The sequence below is a fragment of the Aphelocoma coerulescens genome, chromosome 1A (assembly GCF_041296385.1).
Source record: "Aphelocoma coerulescens isolate FSJ_1873_10779 chromosome 1A, UR_Acoe_1.0, whole genome shotgun sequence".
NCBI classification, from domain to species: Eukaryota; Metazoa; Chordata; class Aves; order Passeriformes; family Corvidae; genus Aphelocoma; species Aphelocoma coerulescens.
Window position 1 is genome coordinate 49,987,840 of NC_091014.1, and position 13,684 is coordinate 50,001,523.

Consider the following 13,684-nt stretch of genomic DNA (forward strand, 5'->3'; position numbering starts at 1 on the left):
TCATTTGTCTTCTTTTATTCCTGATTCTAAATGTGACTATGTGCAATAGGCTTTTGTTAAAAAGAAACAGTACAAGATTTACACACAAAATTTTAAGGCCACAGGATACTTGCTCCATTCTTTCCATGTGGTGCAGATCATACCAAACTGTCTAAATTAGTAACACAAAGAGGACTGCTCTTTTATTAGTCTATATTTTATGAGTATTACAGAAGCAGATTGTATAGTGACCCCTTCAAGCCACAGAAATGTTGCCAGTGCATTCTTCATAATGCAGTTAACTTATAAAAGAAAAAAACCCAGCAGTAACCATCAGACTGACAGAATCAGTTCCTAGAAGACAGAAAAGCACAGAAGCTACTAGCAATCTTAGTTTTTGCACTAATTCTAAAGCAATTACATTTAATTATGAAATGTTGTCCTGACAGAGCCACCTAAATAATTTTACATGTGTCCACAGACATTGGAGACAATTCTGACTGTTCCTCTAAACAAAAGTCTCTTGACTTTATTGTATTATTATTGTCTCATTGTTGTATTCCTCAAAATATCTCCTAAAGATGATTATGATTCTCAAACATGTTACTTAAAGAAAAAAAAATTACCTTTTTCTTTAGAATGGATATCATCACATATATGTAGGTCCAAATGGGAAATTACTAAGTGATAAGAAGTTTCTTTCACATCAAAATCATTGAACAATTTTACTATTGCATCGTTTTGATCAGGTGCTGCTGTTGTCTGGTGCGCTTTCACCTGCTGGGAGCTGGGTGCAGGGGCAGAGCTCTGAAAAAATATTTAGTCACATCAATTTATAATGTTTATTGTTTCTTTCAAGCATAAGTACCTGTTTACTGACACAAAATAGGCCTTTGAAACAAGGGAAAACCTTGAAACAAGGAAAAATCTGAAACAAGGAAAAATGACACACATTCCCTCTTGGATCATTACTGAGATTTAAGTGTACTGTTCTAGAATAGTTAAGTTAAGCTAATAGATGTGTCACTGCACTGCCAGTGCATCTCCCATTCTCCCTGTTCCCAACACTTCCTTACACTCCTGTCACTTGCAGCACTGGTATTTTTCTAACTTTTGTTGCAAGCTGTTCAGGGAACTAAACCAACAGTGGGCTCCTTTCTGCTAATGTAGCTCCTCAAGCTACATCACAATCGCGTCAAACATGAGTCAGTGCCAGTATCAGGGAACAGGTGAGAGGCAAGCACAGGGCACTGAAGGATCAGAACCTCCCAGCTCAACAGCAGGTAACCATTAGATTGCTGTGGCTAGACCTTCACACCACATTGTAAGGCATAAGGACCAGCACAAGAACTGAACTCTCCATTACAGTACACTAGCTTTAATCTAAGAGATTCTCTACAATTGACTTTACAGTAATAAATAATGTTTTATTTTATAGCATTATCTTTTATCAGTGTACCTGTCCTGCTTCTTCAGACAAGAAGAGGTGCCTCCCCTCAACACTCACAAAGCCCAGTTGGTCTAGCCTGCTCTGTGTGCTGAAGAATACCAAGATTTATATGCAGCATCAATAGCACAGATGTGCCAGCAGAAATATATTGAAAGTAGAATTGTTTTTCACTATATATTCTAATGAGAACCACATGAAGGTAAGCTCTTAATAAAAGCTAATTTTTCAGTACCATGAGAACAAATTGGACAAGCACTTAAAATCATTATGGTAAGCGTATCTACCCACACATTAAGGTTACCTTAGTGTGTCTTAATTATTTAAATTCATAACCAGAAAATATTTGGAGAACAAATTTACTTAACAGTCACTAAAGAGTTAAGTAAATACAGGAATCTAAACACTCTGTACATGGATAAAGAAATAAAACTTCTTTTGTTTTCTGCAATTAACATCAATACACAAATTTTTGCAAAATAAAGACTATTTTATACTACAATTCATTCCCAGTGTAGTTTAAGATATACAGCTGAATGCAAATGAGTAACTGAACATTTTCTAAAATAAATTAACACAACTAACCACACTGTGTTGTACTGTGGAACACCCGATAATGATACAGTGAGACAATCAATTCTCATACCTGGGCTGTTTCAGAAGCCAAGCTTTTCCTCTGTTCTGCTGATTTCTCTATGGCTTCACTAAGAGATTTGGCATACTGCACCATGGCTTTCAATTGGGAATCAGTCAAAACCCACAGTAAATCATCCAGAATCAGAACCAGTTTGGATGCCACAACATTACAGTCTTTTAACTGTAAAATAAAAATTTAAAGAAGTTGAACTAAGTACTTCCATTTCTTATATTAAGTAAATGGGGTAAAGAAAAGCTGAATGCAAAAAGCAGTAGGAAATATTTTTTTAATATTTTAAATTTTATTCCTCTCATTACCTAAAAAGTACCTAAGACACAGTATATTTATGCCTCACTCTATGTATTTGGCATGCACCAGATATTAAACAGCTGCATTTCTCTAAATATAAGTAGTGTAAATATTACCTGAATCTAGAGAGAAAACAACAAGCATCATCATAAACAAAGCTCTGCAAATTAAACCATTTTATTAATAGGACCTGTATAAGGTCTTCATTTTCAAAATCTGGCTGTACTATTTCTTGTAAACTCTACAGTCTTACAGTTACATGTTATTATAAATTTAGTTCAGGGAATTCTACATTCTATATGGCCTAAATTTAAAATCTTTACTATGGGCATGCATGCATTAAGAGCATGAATTACAAATTAAAAAACAAAATAAGATTTCAAACTTTTCAAATTTACCCTTCTTTTAAGCGTGACCCTAATTTTTGATTGGTTAGTAATCAGTCGAACTGGAGCACTCATGATTTCATGCTTAGAACTCTGGATTGCATCAGCTTCTATTCTGATCATCTGCCAGTTGATTTCTTTAAAAGTCAAAACCTTTAAAGACAGAAAAAAGAGAAAAACACCTTGATGCAATATGACAGTTTACTTGCACCTAACCCTGTGCATGTGTATGTGTACATCTGTCCATATGTACACACAAACTCACATGAGCCTCATACAACTCACTTGTTATTCCACTTACAGCTGTCAGGAAGTAAAGCCCTCACCCTGCTTGCCACAGAAACATTAAGCTACTTCCAAGCAGGCGCAGGTAATAAGCAGCATTTAAAATATTCAGAAGAAAATAAAGGTCACAACTATTGCATACAAGGTTGCTTTGGGGAGAGGAATAAAAAGATTGTGTAGTTTAGTTTCAAAATGTTAAAAAAGAAAAGAGCAGGGATAGGATTCCTACAGGATAGGAAACATTTTTTTTCGAATGTTATTTGGAGTTATCTCAATTAAAAGAGAAAGTTAAACACTGAGCACACTGCATGCCATGTAAATTCAAAGCTCAGAATCCACTACATGGATTTCTAGAAGACACAGCAAGCAAATTTAGAATAATGATACAAGAGCATCAAGTACAGCTGGACACTGAAAATCAAATATGGAAAAATGAGTGATGGTCCAGCAGGAACACCATGGAGAACATCAAACGAACGGGACATCAATAGGAAAAAACAGTAATTCTAGTTTACCTAAAACTCCTTCCTACATGATCTGGATGATGGGATCAAGTTCCCTCAGTAAGTTCACAGACAACACTAAGCTGGAAGAGTGTTGATCTGCTGGAGGGTAGGAAGGTGCTGAAGAGGGATCTGGACAGTTTGGATTGATGAGCCAAGGGCGATTTTATGATGTTCAACAAGGCCAAGTGCCAGGTCCTGCACTTGGGTCACAACAACCACAGGCAGCACCACAGGCTGGGGGCAAAGTGACTGTTCAGTTCTGGGCCCACCACTTCAAGACAGACATGGAGGTAGCTGGAGCATGCCCAGAGAAGGTGAAGGCTCTGGAGCACAAGTCTTACAAGGAGCATCTGAGGGAGATGGGCATATTTAGCCTGGAGAAAAGAAGACTCAGAAGTGACCTTATTGCTCTCTACAACCACCTGAAAGGAGATTGCAGCAAGATGGGGGACAGTCTCTGCTCCCAGGCAGGAGACAAAAGTAGCAAAAGAACAAGAGGAAATGGCCTCCAGCTGCACCAGAGGAGGTTAAGGTAGGGACATCAGCAAGAATTTTTTCACTAAAAAGGTGGTTAAGCATTGGAATGGGCTGCCCAGGAAGTGGTGGAGTTACCATTCATGCAAATGTTCAAGAAATGACTGGACACGGCACTTAGTGCTATGGTTTAGTGGGCACGGTGACATTTGGTCAAAAGTTAGACTCAATGTGTTGGAGGTCTTTTCCAACCTTAATAATTCCATGATTCTACGATTACCCTCTGAAGGAACAAAGATCAGCCATGAGTAAAGAGCAAGAAGGAAGAATTTGCTTAGTATGTGTCTTATTCTTCACCTGTCATTCTCCTCTTGTCAATTTGAAAACCTTACAGCATATGTCCTGAGAACATAAGCAGAGACTTAAGTAAAACATACCCAATGGGTCTGGAAAGGAGGCAAACTCAGTCAAGTGAGCAAGATGGAAAGTGCAGTGCAAAGCATCCTGAAACACTATTTGCAGAAAAGCAGAGTACCTATCCCCCTCATACAGGAGATGCAGTGTGATCGAAAGCTTCTAAAAGAATTCTAAGGAAATTCCTTAACACATTAAGAATGTAGCTACAGTTCAAAGCTAAATGATTACCCCCTAAAAATATCATTCAGCACATGTTATCTTCAAAGTACAGCACTGGTTTTGGTTTTTTACCTTTTCATGCAATTTACTACTAACAAATCATTCTCTGTAATTTCTAGAAATTTGTTTCTGGTATTCATTGCACAAAAAGGAACACTCCCCCAAGGAAAGCTCTGTTGTGTACAGTCAACTGTTCAGAATCAAATTCTTCCTAAAAACCACAAAATCAAAAAATCTGCCAATACAAAACTCCATCTAATCAAACTTCAATTCATCCCATTTAGATTTCATTAACATGAGAGCATCAGCATACAGATAAACTGCAAGAAAGGAAAACTGTCAGAAAAATAGTTTTCAACTTCTTACTTTTGTGGTATTTTTAACTGATATTCTCTCGGCGTTTCTTTCCCTACATAAAATCAACTACTACACTCCTTAACTCTGAGTAAGCTCTGTTTGGTTCAGAATTACCACCTCTAAACAGGCACTCATGGGCAAAACTTAAAACACCCCTTTATCCAAGGCCAGATGTATGATGCTAAAATAAGTCTCCTTGAATACAATATTTAGAATCAACCTTGCAGTCAGTATACATTTTACTTTGGTTACTTGGGAGAAGGCACGTGAATGGTGTACATCAAAGTAGCATTTCCATGTGCTATTCTCCCAGACAGTAGAAACACACACACTTTACTGCTATTACTTTTTTATAGATACATAGGATTTAGGTATTCCAAGAAAGTAATTGCACAAGAACTTAACTAAAATTCATTTAAAACTGCTTTAGAAAAAGAAAATCCTTATCAGGCAGACCCTCACAAGCAAATAAATAACCAGTTAAAACTTTATAATTCTGGTTGTTGTTACTATTATTACTACTACTACTACTAACAACAACAATAACAAAACCAGCACAACTCTTATCCTTCCACATTTAATATACCATTCTTTGTTCTTTCAGTAGTCTTCAAGTCTGGCTCAGTTTGCATTTTAAAATAGTTACAAGCTTGGAGAATGTAAGAGGAAAACCATACACCTGCTTGCCCTGGTCTTTGTTCTTGCCTAAGCATCCACGTTGGCCATTTGATCTGACTCAAATCCACTATTTTTACATATTTGTGTTCCTGGAGGACAACTGAAATTACTGAACACAGAGTGTCTCCACTCCCAGTAATGGCATGTTCCCTACACTGTAAAAGGTTGCAATTCAGCTTCCTCCTTCACCACAAAAACAAGGGAAAAAAGTTAGTAAAAGGTATTATTTACCTCTCCACGTTGAGCTTCTTGTATTCTGGTAAATCTAAGGTCAGCATGTTCCCAGTTTGCATTTACACTATATATTCTCAGCTGGGAAAGTTCAAATGAAGCATTAAAGGCTTTTGCACCAATCCTTATTATAATGGAGTTCACAGAAACTGAAATGCCTTCTACCACTTTTTCAGCAAAGCCATATTCACTAAAAAGTGAAATTCCAACATATTAAATATAAACCGAGTGAAGGGCACAAAATTAAACAGATGAAATAAATAATGAAAGAGATGTTAAAATAAATGAAGTTACTAATGTATTCTACAGTTAGCAGCTTTTGCTCAATATACCTGTAGTTTACAATAATTTCCACTCTGTGATCCTAATCTCTACGTAAAGAACATACATTTGACCAAGATCAATCTACATGAAGTATAACAGTTAACACAATCCTTCCATGTTAAATTATATGGATGTATGTATTATATGTTATGTATGTTATACATACATAAAAATAGCAGTCTACATCATTACACAGAAATCTTACTCTTCTTTATGCACAGATGAGGAGTAATTAATGTCAAATTAATTGTTTGACAATTCCAGTCTGGTTAGTATTTGTCTCTGTAAGCCGAATTATTTTGTCCATTAAGAATAGTAACTTTCATGTATTCAAAATAGTATAAAGTATTTGCTTTTTTTCGTTCTATAAAGAAAGGCATCCCAAATGGTAGTTACTCTTCTACAGTACTAAAAAAGATTAAGCAGTTGCAAGTAATTTTTTAATAAAAATCTTATACATTCTGAATGTTTTACATTAGTGAATGGAAAATTGAATATTAAATATTATTTTAACATCTAAAAATTTTTGCCCTTTTTTTTTCTCGGGTTTTTTCTGCTTCTTTTAAAAGAACAATTCGTGTGGTTTGTCATTCCCTTCCTTTTTACAACTTTCATTCTATACAAAATCTCTGTGGCACAGGTTTTCAAGCTGTACCTTAGAGACAGAGGCCCATGGACTACTTCTACACATTGTACAGAAGTTAAAACGAGAAAAGCAATTGTATCATCAAATTAATTTCTCTGTACATAGGTCCCCGTGACCACTGAAAAATGTTTTGGGTCCATGTAAAGAAAATAATTGGGGGTGGGGAGAGATGAAAATCACTGATGTAATGCTGAACTGTCTCACCAAATTGTTTAAGTTTTGGTCTACACACTGTGCATGAAATCTCTCAGTAAGAATTGGCTGATAAACTAAGAAAATAGAACTTTAAAACACTGCACTCACAAACAGCCCTCAAAACTCTTTAGACAAAACAAATGAAAAATAAAAATTTTAAAAACCCACATGAACATTATATATATTTTCCAAAAGGATGAAGGCAAGATATCATTAATTTTTAAAAAATTTAATATCAATTAAACTCAGTAAATATCTGACATAGCAGTTGCACCTACAGGAAACATATCTTGTAAGCTCCATACTTAGTTCACATGTTCTCTCCAGGCTTGGGTCTGGATAGTTCCATTATCACTACACTACTTCACACACAAGCAATAAAATAAAATTTTGAAGGAGATAGGAATGGCAACCTGCAACCCTATACACTTCTGAAAATTTGCAGCCAATCTGTTTTATGTACTTCAAAACCTTTTTTGACCAATTACATGTTAAGTACCATCACTGACCTCTGCCCAGATGCAGTTGCTATAGGAGAGGGTCCATTAGGGGCACGTGGCTCTTCACATGTGCTCATTTCCATTACAACTTTATCCAAGGACTTGAAAAAGAAAACAAAAAATTAGATAAAGTAAATAGACAACATATGGAGAACAAAAATACAAACAAAAAAAGGTCACTTGAGAACTTTTTCTGAAATATACATAAAGAATTTCTTACTGTGTCAATTTTTCCATAAATTTTTGTAACACACTAGAATTATTTTTTTAACTCTTTTCATTTTTTTTAATTTTGTGTGTTCTAGCACACATCCCCAGTCAAATATTTTATCACTGAATTCTTGATGTCTGAATATTATTTATCCAACACATACATTTTCAAAAATTGCATTTCAAAATGGACATGCTTGAATGTGTAGTTATCTGAATTTTCTTTCTATATGGCTGTTCTTTCAGTGAAAATACTTAATGGAACCTGAGTCAAAGCAGAGTAGTTAAGATTTTGTCCCTGTCTAATTCTAACTTTCTACCACCCCTTCGGAATTCCTCCATTTATGCTCATAGGTCAGACAAACACCAAAAACCCCTTTGTCCTCAACTTCAGATTTTTCATTATTCAACCTGCCCTAGCTACTAGATATTATCATATTGTGTTAACCATGCCTGTTGTCATAATCTGCTTACTCCATATTTTTCTGTGCTACTCTTATCCATGAACACCTGACTACAACCAAAAAATTAATGAACTGTTGAGTCTGGATTTATTTATACTTCACTGTATTTTGATGCTTGAAGGGAAGTAATAGCTGTTAACAGTAAATTGGATATCTAAAAATTATTTTTTCAGCTGTCTCAATCATTATCTTGCCTTGAAAAACAACACCAGAGGAAAAAAAAAAAAACAAGAAAAACCCAATCCCTTAGTTTGAGGACAGTGGGGAGAAGCCAAGATTTCTCCTAGTTATCTTAACATTTTAGGATGTTTGACCACTCTTTTAAGAAGTCCCTTTACTACATGACTAGTGCAAAGACCAGTAGGACAGTGATTCAAGGAGATTGCACAGTCTAAGTAAGAGGTAATGAAGAATGCCTGGATGCAGATCTATGTCTTTTCTCACTGACAACTACTGTACTTGGATAGAGTAAAACCTGCTGTATATCATTCTTGGGGCCCAAAATAACTCCTCAAAACTATCTTGTTTATAATATAAAACCAGAATTGGGTTGTGAGCAAAGATAACAGTATGTGCCACTATGTTAAGGGACCGATTCTCACAAAGGGCAACTCAGGGCAATGAAAGGCCCTTTGGCTAGACAAGTGGGCTCTAGTTACCTAGTAAACTGTGCAAACAGAGGATGCTATGCCAACTTAACTAAACTCTCAGTAGCAAAAATATCCCCCCTCCCCTGTCCCTGCCAAAATACCAGAAATTCAGTGATGTAACGAAGGGCTGAGGTTTGGCACTTGGGTCACTGAATTCACTTTCCTTTAGAAATCAAAAAGGCTGTTGTGCAATCTACCATTGAATAGTGAACTTTTGTTACTATTTAATGCACTTATTCAAGGAAACATTTATGTAAAAAAGGTTACCTTGAAAGTTATCTTAGACTCAAAGAGTGCTAATGTAAGTTCAGTAGGAGCAAAGCAAACAGCGCCTTGCTCCCATAGGTCAAAGTGTGTCATGTTTAAGAATAGCACAGCTTAAACCAATTTCCTAATTTGGCAGTTGCAACTCACAGCCAAGAGGTTGAAACATCCCACCCCAGTGTTACCAGACTTTAAGCTCTGAGTGTCATTGAGAAGCAGTACAGACATTAGTACATTACAACTGGGTCACTAGCAAATGCATCAATTATTTAATACAACACGTCTTTCCCAAGTCTGATTCAGAAGGAAGGAATTACAAGCACATTCACTGCAAGACTGGGAAACATGACAGCTAAAGGAATGTTCACTCTTAAGCAAATGCAATTAAGAAAGTTTACTCATCGTCAAAATAAATTACTTCTGGTGCTACCACAATTGTTAGTATATTTAAAAAGAAAGAACAAAGGAAAACAAATGCAAGAATTAACATTACTTCTAATTGTTGTTGAGTCCTATCTACGCATTTTACCTCCTATTTATATCCAGGCTGAATCCTAGGTGGTCACAAAAACCCTATAAATGCTATGTGTGTGAGATCACTGTGTAGAGTACAGACGCAGAATTGAAAAGTCCCTAGAAAAGATAGCTCCAAAAGAGAGGCAGGAACTTGTAAAAGGGGTTAACTGGACAAATAACTAACCTTCAGGTAAACCCAAATTAACATGTAATGACTAAAACCTTGACAGAAATGAGCTAATGGTCAAACATTACAGTGATTACACTGAAGCCACAGATTAAGAAAACAAACCTACCACGAACACATTACAGCATTTTGCCTTGATCTGCTGCTACCCAGAGAACACTTAGTAAAGGCCTGTTAACACTTCAGTTATTTCTAGAATCACGTCAAGAGAACTATATAAATATTAGATATAGATTCTGCTACACACAGTATATTTCAGAGTTTATTTCAGAACTCACCAAAGAGATGGGATGTGTTTTCAATTTTGTCCATGGTATCTGCAAGAGAAAACAGTATTCTAAAGCAAATTAAATATTAAAAATACAGTAAAATAAATCACATAGAATGTGTTTTAGGCATGCAAATTATTTTTCTAACTTCTGAACTCAGCATAATATTACTTTCAAAATATTAAGTTTATCTGAAGATACTATATGGTAACTTAATGCACACACTAGATGTTAAAAACTCTGAACTTCAAAATCTACTTATCACTGAGCAGAAAAACAGGGGAGCAAAGCAAAATCTGTCTCTTTAATAGTGAGCTGTCAAGCATCAGCAAAAGCATCACTGCCTTACACATTCTTTCCTTTAAAAGGAAAGAAAATCTACATTGCCTTTGTTAACCTACAACTGATTGGATGCCTGCAACAATACATCAAGTTCACCGCATTCAGAAAAATCAGAACAATCTCCCATCAGAGGAAACAAAAGCAAACAAAAAAACACCAAAAAACCATAAACAAACCCCACCAAAAGACTGAGGAGGTGCCAATGTTTGACCACACTGTAACTTCAGTCAAGAACAAGCCATCCTTCATTTCTTAATCCCACATTAGTATAAAGTGGTACAGATTTTATACACTGTTTCAATTATTAGCAGCCACAATGACCAAAAAAGCAGCATCTAACAGATTTATTGTGTTTCCACATTCCCCACAGAGATCCAAATCCTCAGAAAGGTATGTTTTGGAAATGGGAACAGAACAAGAGGGAAAGCAATAAACAAAGAGGAGTGAAGAGAGAATACACAAGAAAGAGAATAATAAATAATTATGACAGACTAATTACCATGGACAAATACAAACTTTTACTTCTACCTCATTTTCAAAACATGCAGGAATAAAATCTACTCAGAAAGAAAAAAAAATAATTAAAAATAATTGCTCTTGTTTTCATCATTTCCAGATGTATTTTATGTCATCACATGAGAAACAAAAATTAGGAAGAAACTATTGCTGATAACATCTTTATTGTTCTTTAAAATTTTATCAAGCACTTATCACAATTTCCTCTTAATACAAAGTTGCTTGAAAGTTTACAGAGACAGAAGGGAAAGAAGAAAGATTTAATTACCATTCCAGCACAATAAATTACTCACCCTAATGGATGCTTTATTACAAAACACCTTGTTTATAGCTAGCCATGTTGGAAGATCCAGCATGTTCTGAAGTACCTCTTGATCCAGCTCTAAATTGGTCAGCTGACCTTCCCCCTTTAACGTGCTCAGGTTGATCTTGTCAGGTGAGAGATTTTTGGTGAACCTAAAAACAAGAACACCTTAAGTAAATACATATAAAGCAATCAAGGCTATCCTGCATATCAGTGACAATTTAACTTAAAGCAATGGTCTGGGGGTGAAGAAATCATCTTAGGTTCTTAGAGAAATTTCATCCTGCAAAGAAATGATACGATGGAATTGATTTGTCCCTCTAATTTTTTTCATCTCATTAGCTCAATATATAAATACATAAAAAAAAATATATTGTGAGATATCTTCTAATTTTTGCATCACCCAGAATAACAAATGATCCTTTACTCAAACTCTTGATTTATTTTAAACTATATAAAATAGAATTGAATCTATTTCACTCTTCTTTAATTTTTCAAAATGAGAAAAAAATTCCAAACCCCTAAAATTACAGTCATAAACAATACCTTTCTATATATTTAGTTAAAATCTTTCAATAAAAAAGTTTTATTTACAATATTAATTAGATTTAGTAACAGAATTTAATGACAAATTAGAAATACACATACACACACATAGCAGTATGAGGTATATAAAATATTGGATAAAAACTTGAAAGCTCAATATGATATCCATGCGGTAAAAAGTGTAACTATTTAAAAGAGTACATATAAATTTATTTATATTTCAAAGGCACTTGAATCTGCTGATGCAATAGAACAATCTGTGTGGCTGTATCAAATGGTTCACATCCTCGTGAGACAACATGATAGAGCCCATGGGTTCTCCAGCGTGGGTTCTTCAAACCAACAGCCGTAGCATTAAATCTACCACAAGCTAAGAACAGGCTATACTTAAACACACTTTCAATCTGCCATGAAAAATTGCTTCTGCTCATGAATTGCATCTAGTTTTACAAGATTAGTAGAAAATACTGCTGCTGGCGTTATGCTTTGTGACTTTTCCCACTGAAATCTCCCAGTGCTGCTATTCTCCAGGCAGAGGGATTCGTCTGTCCTCAATGACGGAACATCGCCCGAAAGCAATGTTCCAGGAGGTGCAATTACAGCGTTTGCTTCCTATTCAAGAGACCAACTTCTAACTGAACTACCAGGTCCTCATTAAGTCTGATACTGGGGGAGATGGTGGAAAAAGATGAAGAAGGTCACCAAGCTCTTCCTCTTAACAGTTTCCAAGAAGAGCTTGAAACAGAGCAGGCATTTCTAAGTCCAACTGCCTTACTCCATATTCCTGGGATGGTTAGCTTTGGAAATGCATTTACCTAGCCTGACAAAATGCCAGCATTATGTATTTGCAAATAATACTAGACATGTTTTTTATGACAGGAGTGCTGCAGTTGTTACTGTATTGCTTACAAGGCATAAATTATCCACAAGCAATGAGATTTAATCTGTGAATAATATAGTTTAATAATTTCAGTACTAAAAATACATTGAGATAAGGCTATTGATAAATGTATTTTCCTTGGCAACTAATGTACTTCTAAATGCTCTGTTTAGAAACATTATGAGGGGAATAAAGGACTTGAATTATTTTGTTTTCTGGTTACCCTTTTTTCTTCCTTTCAACAAATAATGAGAAGAGCCAAATAACCTGCCTCATTGAAACAACCTATCAGTAACTGCAAAATATAAAACTTCCTATCTCAGACACCACTGCAAAGTCTCATCTGGCTCAGGTTATACAAAATTCCTAGAAGAAAAAAAGCAGCCACTGAGTGTTTCCAGTCACGTGGTAGTACCTCTCACTCTTGACTTTCTACATAAGGGTCAACATAAGAATTACAAAGTGGTGTTATTTTAAATAAGTCACATTTACACAGCAGAGGCAAAAACCTTCTGCCATTACACACACACACGTACACACAAGTCTCTGAGACTTGTGCTCTGTGAAAGAAGCCCCCCTCAGAGTCCCCTGTTGCTCAGCCACACCAGAAATGCCTCTCAGCTTGGAGACAGATCTAAGCATTATCCTGGTCACAGGTGCAGACGCATCACAGTGAAACACACAGGACCTACAAAAAGAGGTTTTCAAACTTCAAAGCAAGAAAATTACCAAAATACCATTAAGGAGGAGAATGGCAACAGCAAAGCCAATTTGAGAATGGCAACAGCAAAGCCAATTTTGAGTTACCTTCAATTTCCTTCAAACAAACAAAATAGAAGCCAGTCTCTCCAAACAGGGAACAGAAGGACAGAGAAAAAATTCAATGAGGACCGTCACTTTTCTATATATGTATTTTTTTTAATTCTTCCAAGAGTGTTGCTTTGAA

General features: G+C 35.7%; 1 protein-coding gene across 4 annotated transcripts in view; it reads right to left on the reverse strand.

Annotated features, from left to right (window-relative positions):
• The window catches only part of BLTP3B (bridge-like lipid transfer protein family member 3B), a 52,868-nt gene that overhangs the window by 24,355 nt on the left and 14,829 nt on the right, over positions 1-13,684 (reverse strand). For 3 of the 4 annotated variants that reach the window (XM_069000768.1, XM_069000777.1, XM_069000785.1), the window contains 7 exons: positions 11,302-11,464; positions 10,160-10,198; positions 7,600-7,691; positions 5,926-6,115; positions 2,771-2,911; positions 2,073-2,243; positions 606-786 (listed from right to left, as the gene is read on the reverse strand). In XM_069000768.1, coding sequence (XP_068856869.1) covers positions 606-786; positions 2,073-2,243; positions 2,771-2,911; positions 5,926-6,115; positions 7,600-7,691; positions 10,160-10,198; positions 11,302-11,464 — 977 coding nt within the window. Of the gene's footprint in view, positions 1-605; positions 787-2,072; positions 2,244-2,770; positions 2,912-5,925; positions 6,116-7,599; positions 7,692-10,159; positions 10,199-11,301; positions 11,465-13,684 lie in introns of those variants that run through there. The other variant, XM_069000792.1, reaches the window with a different exon arrangement.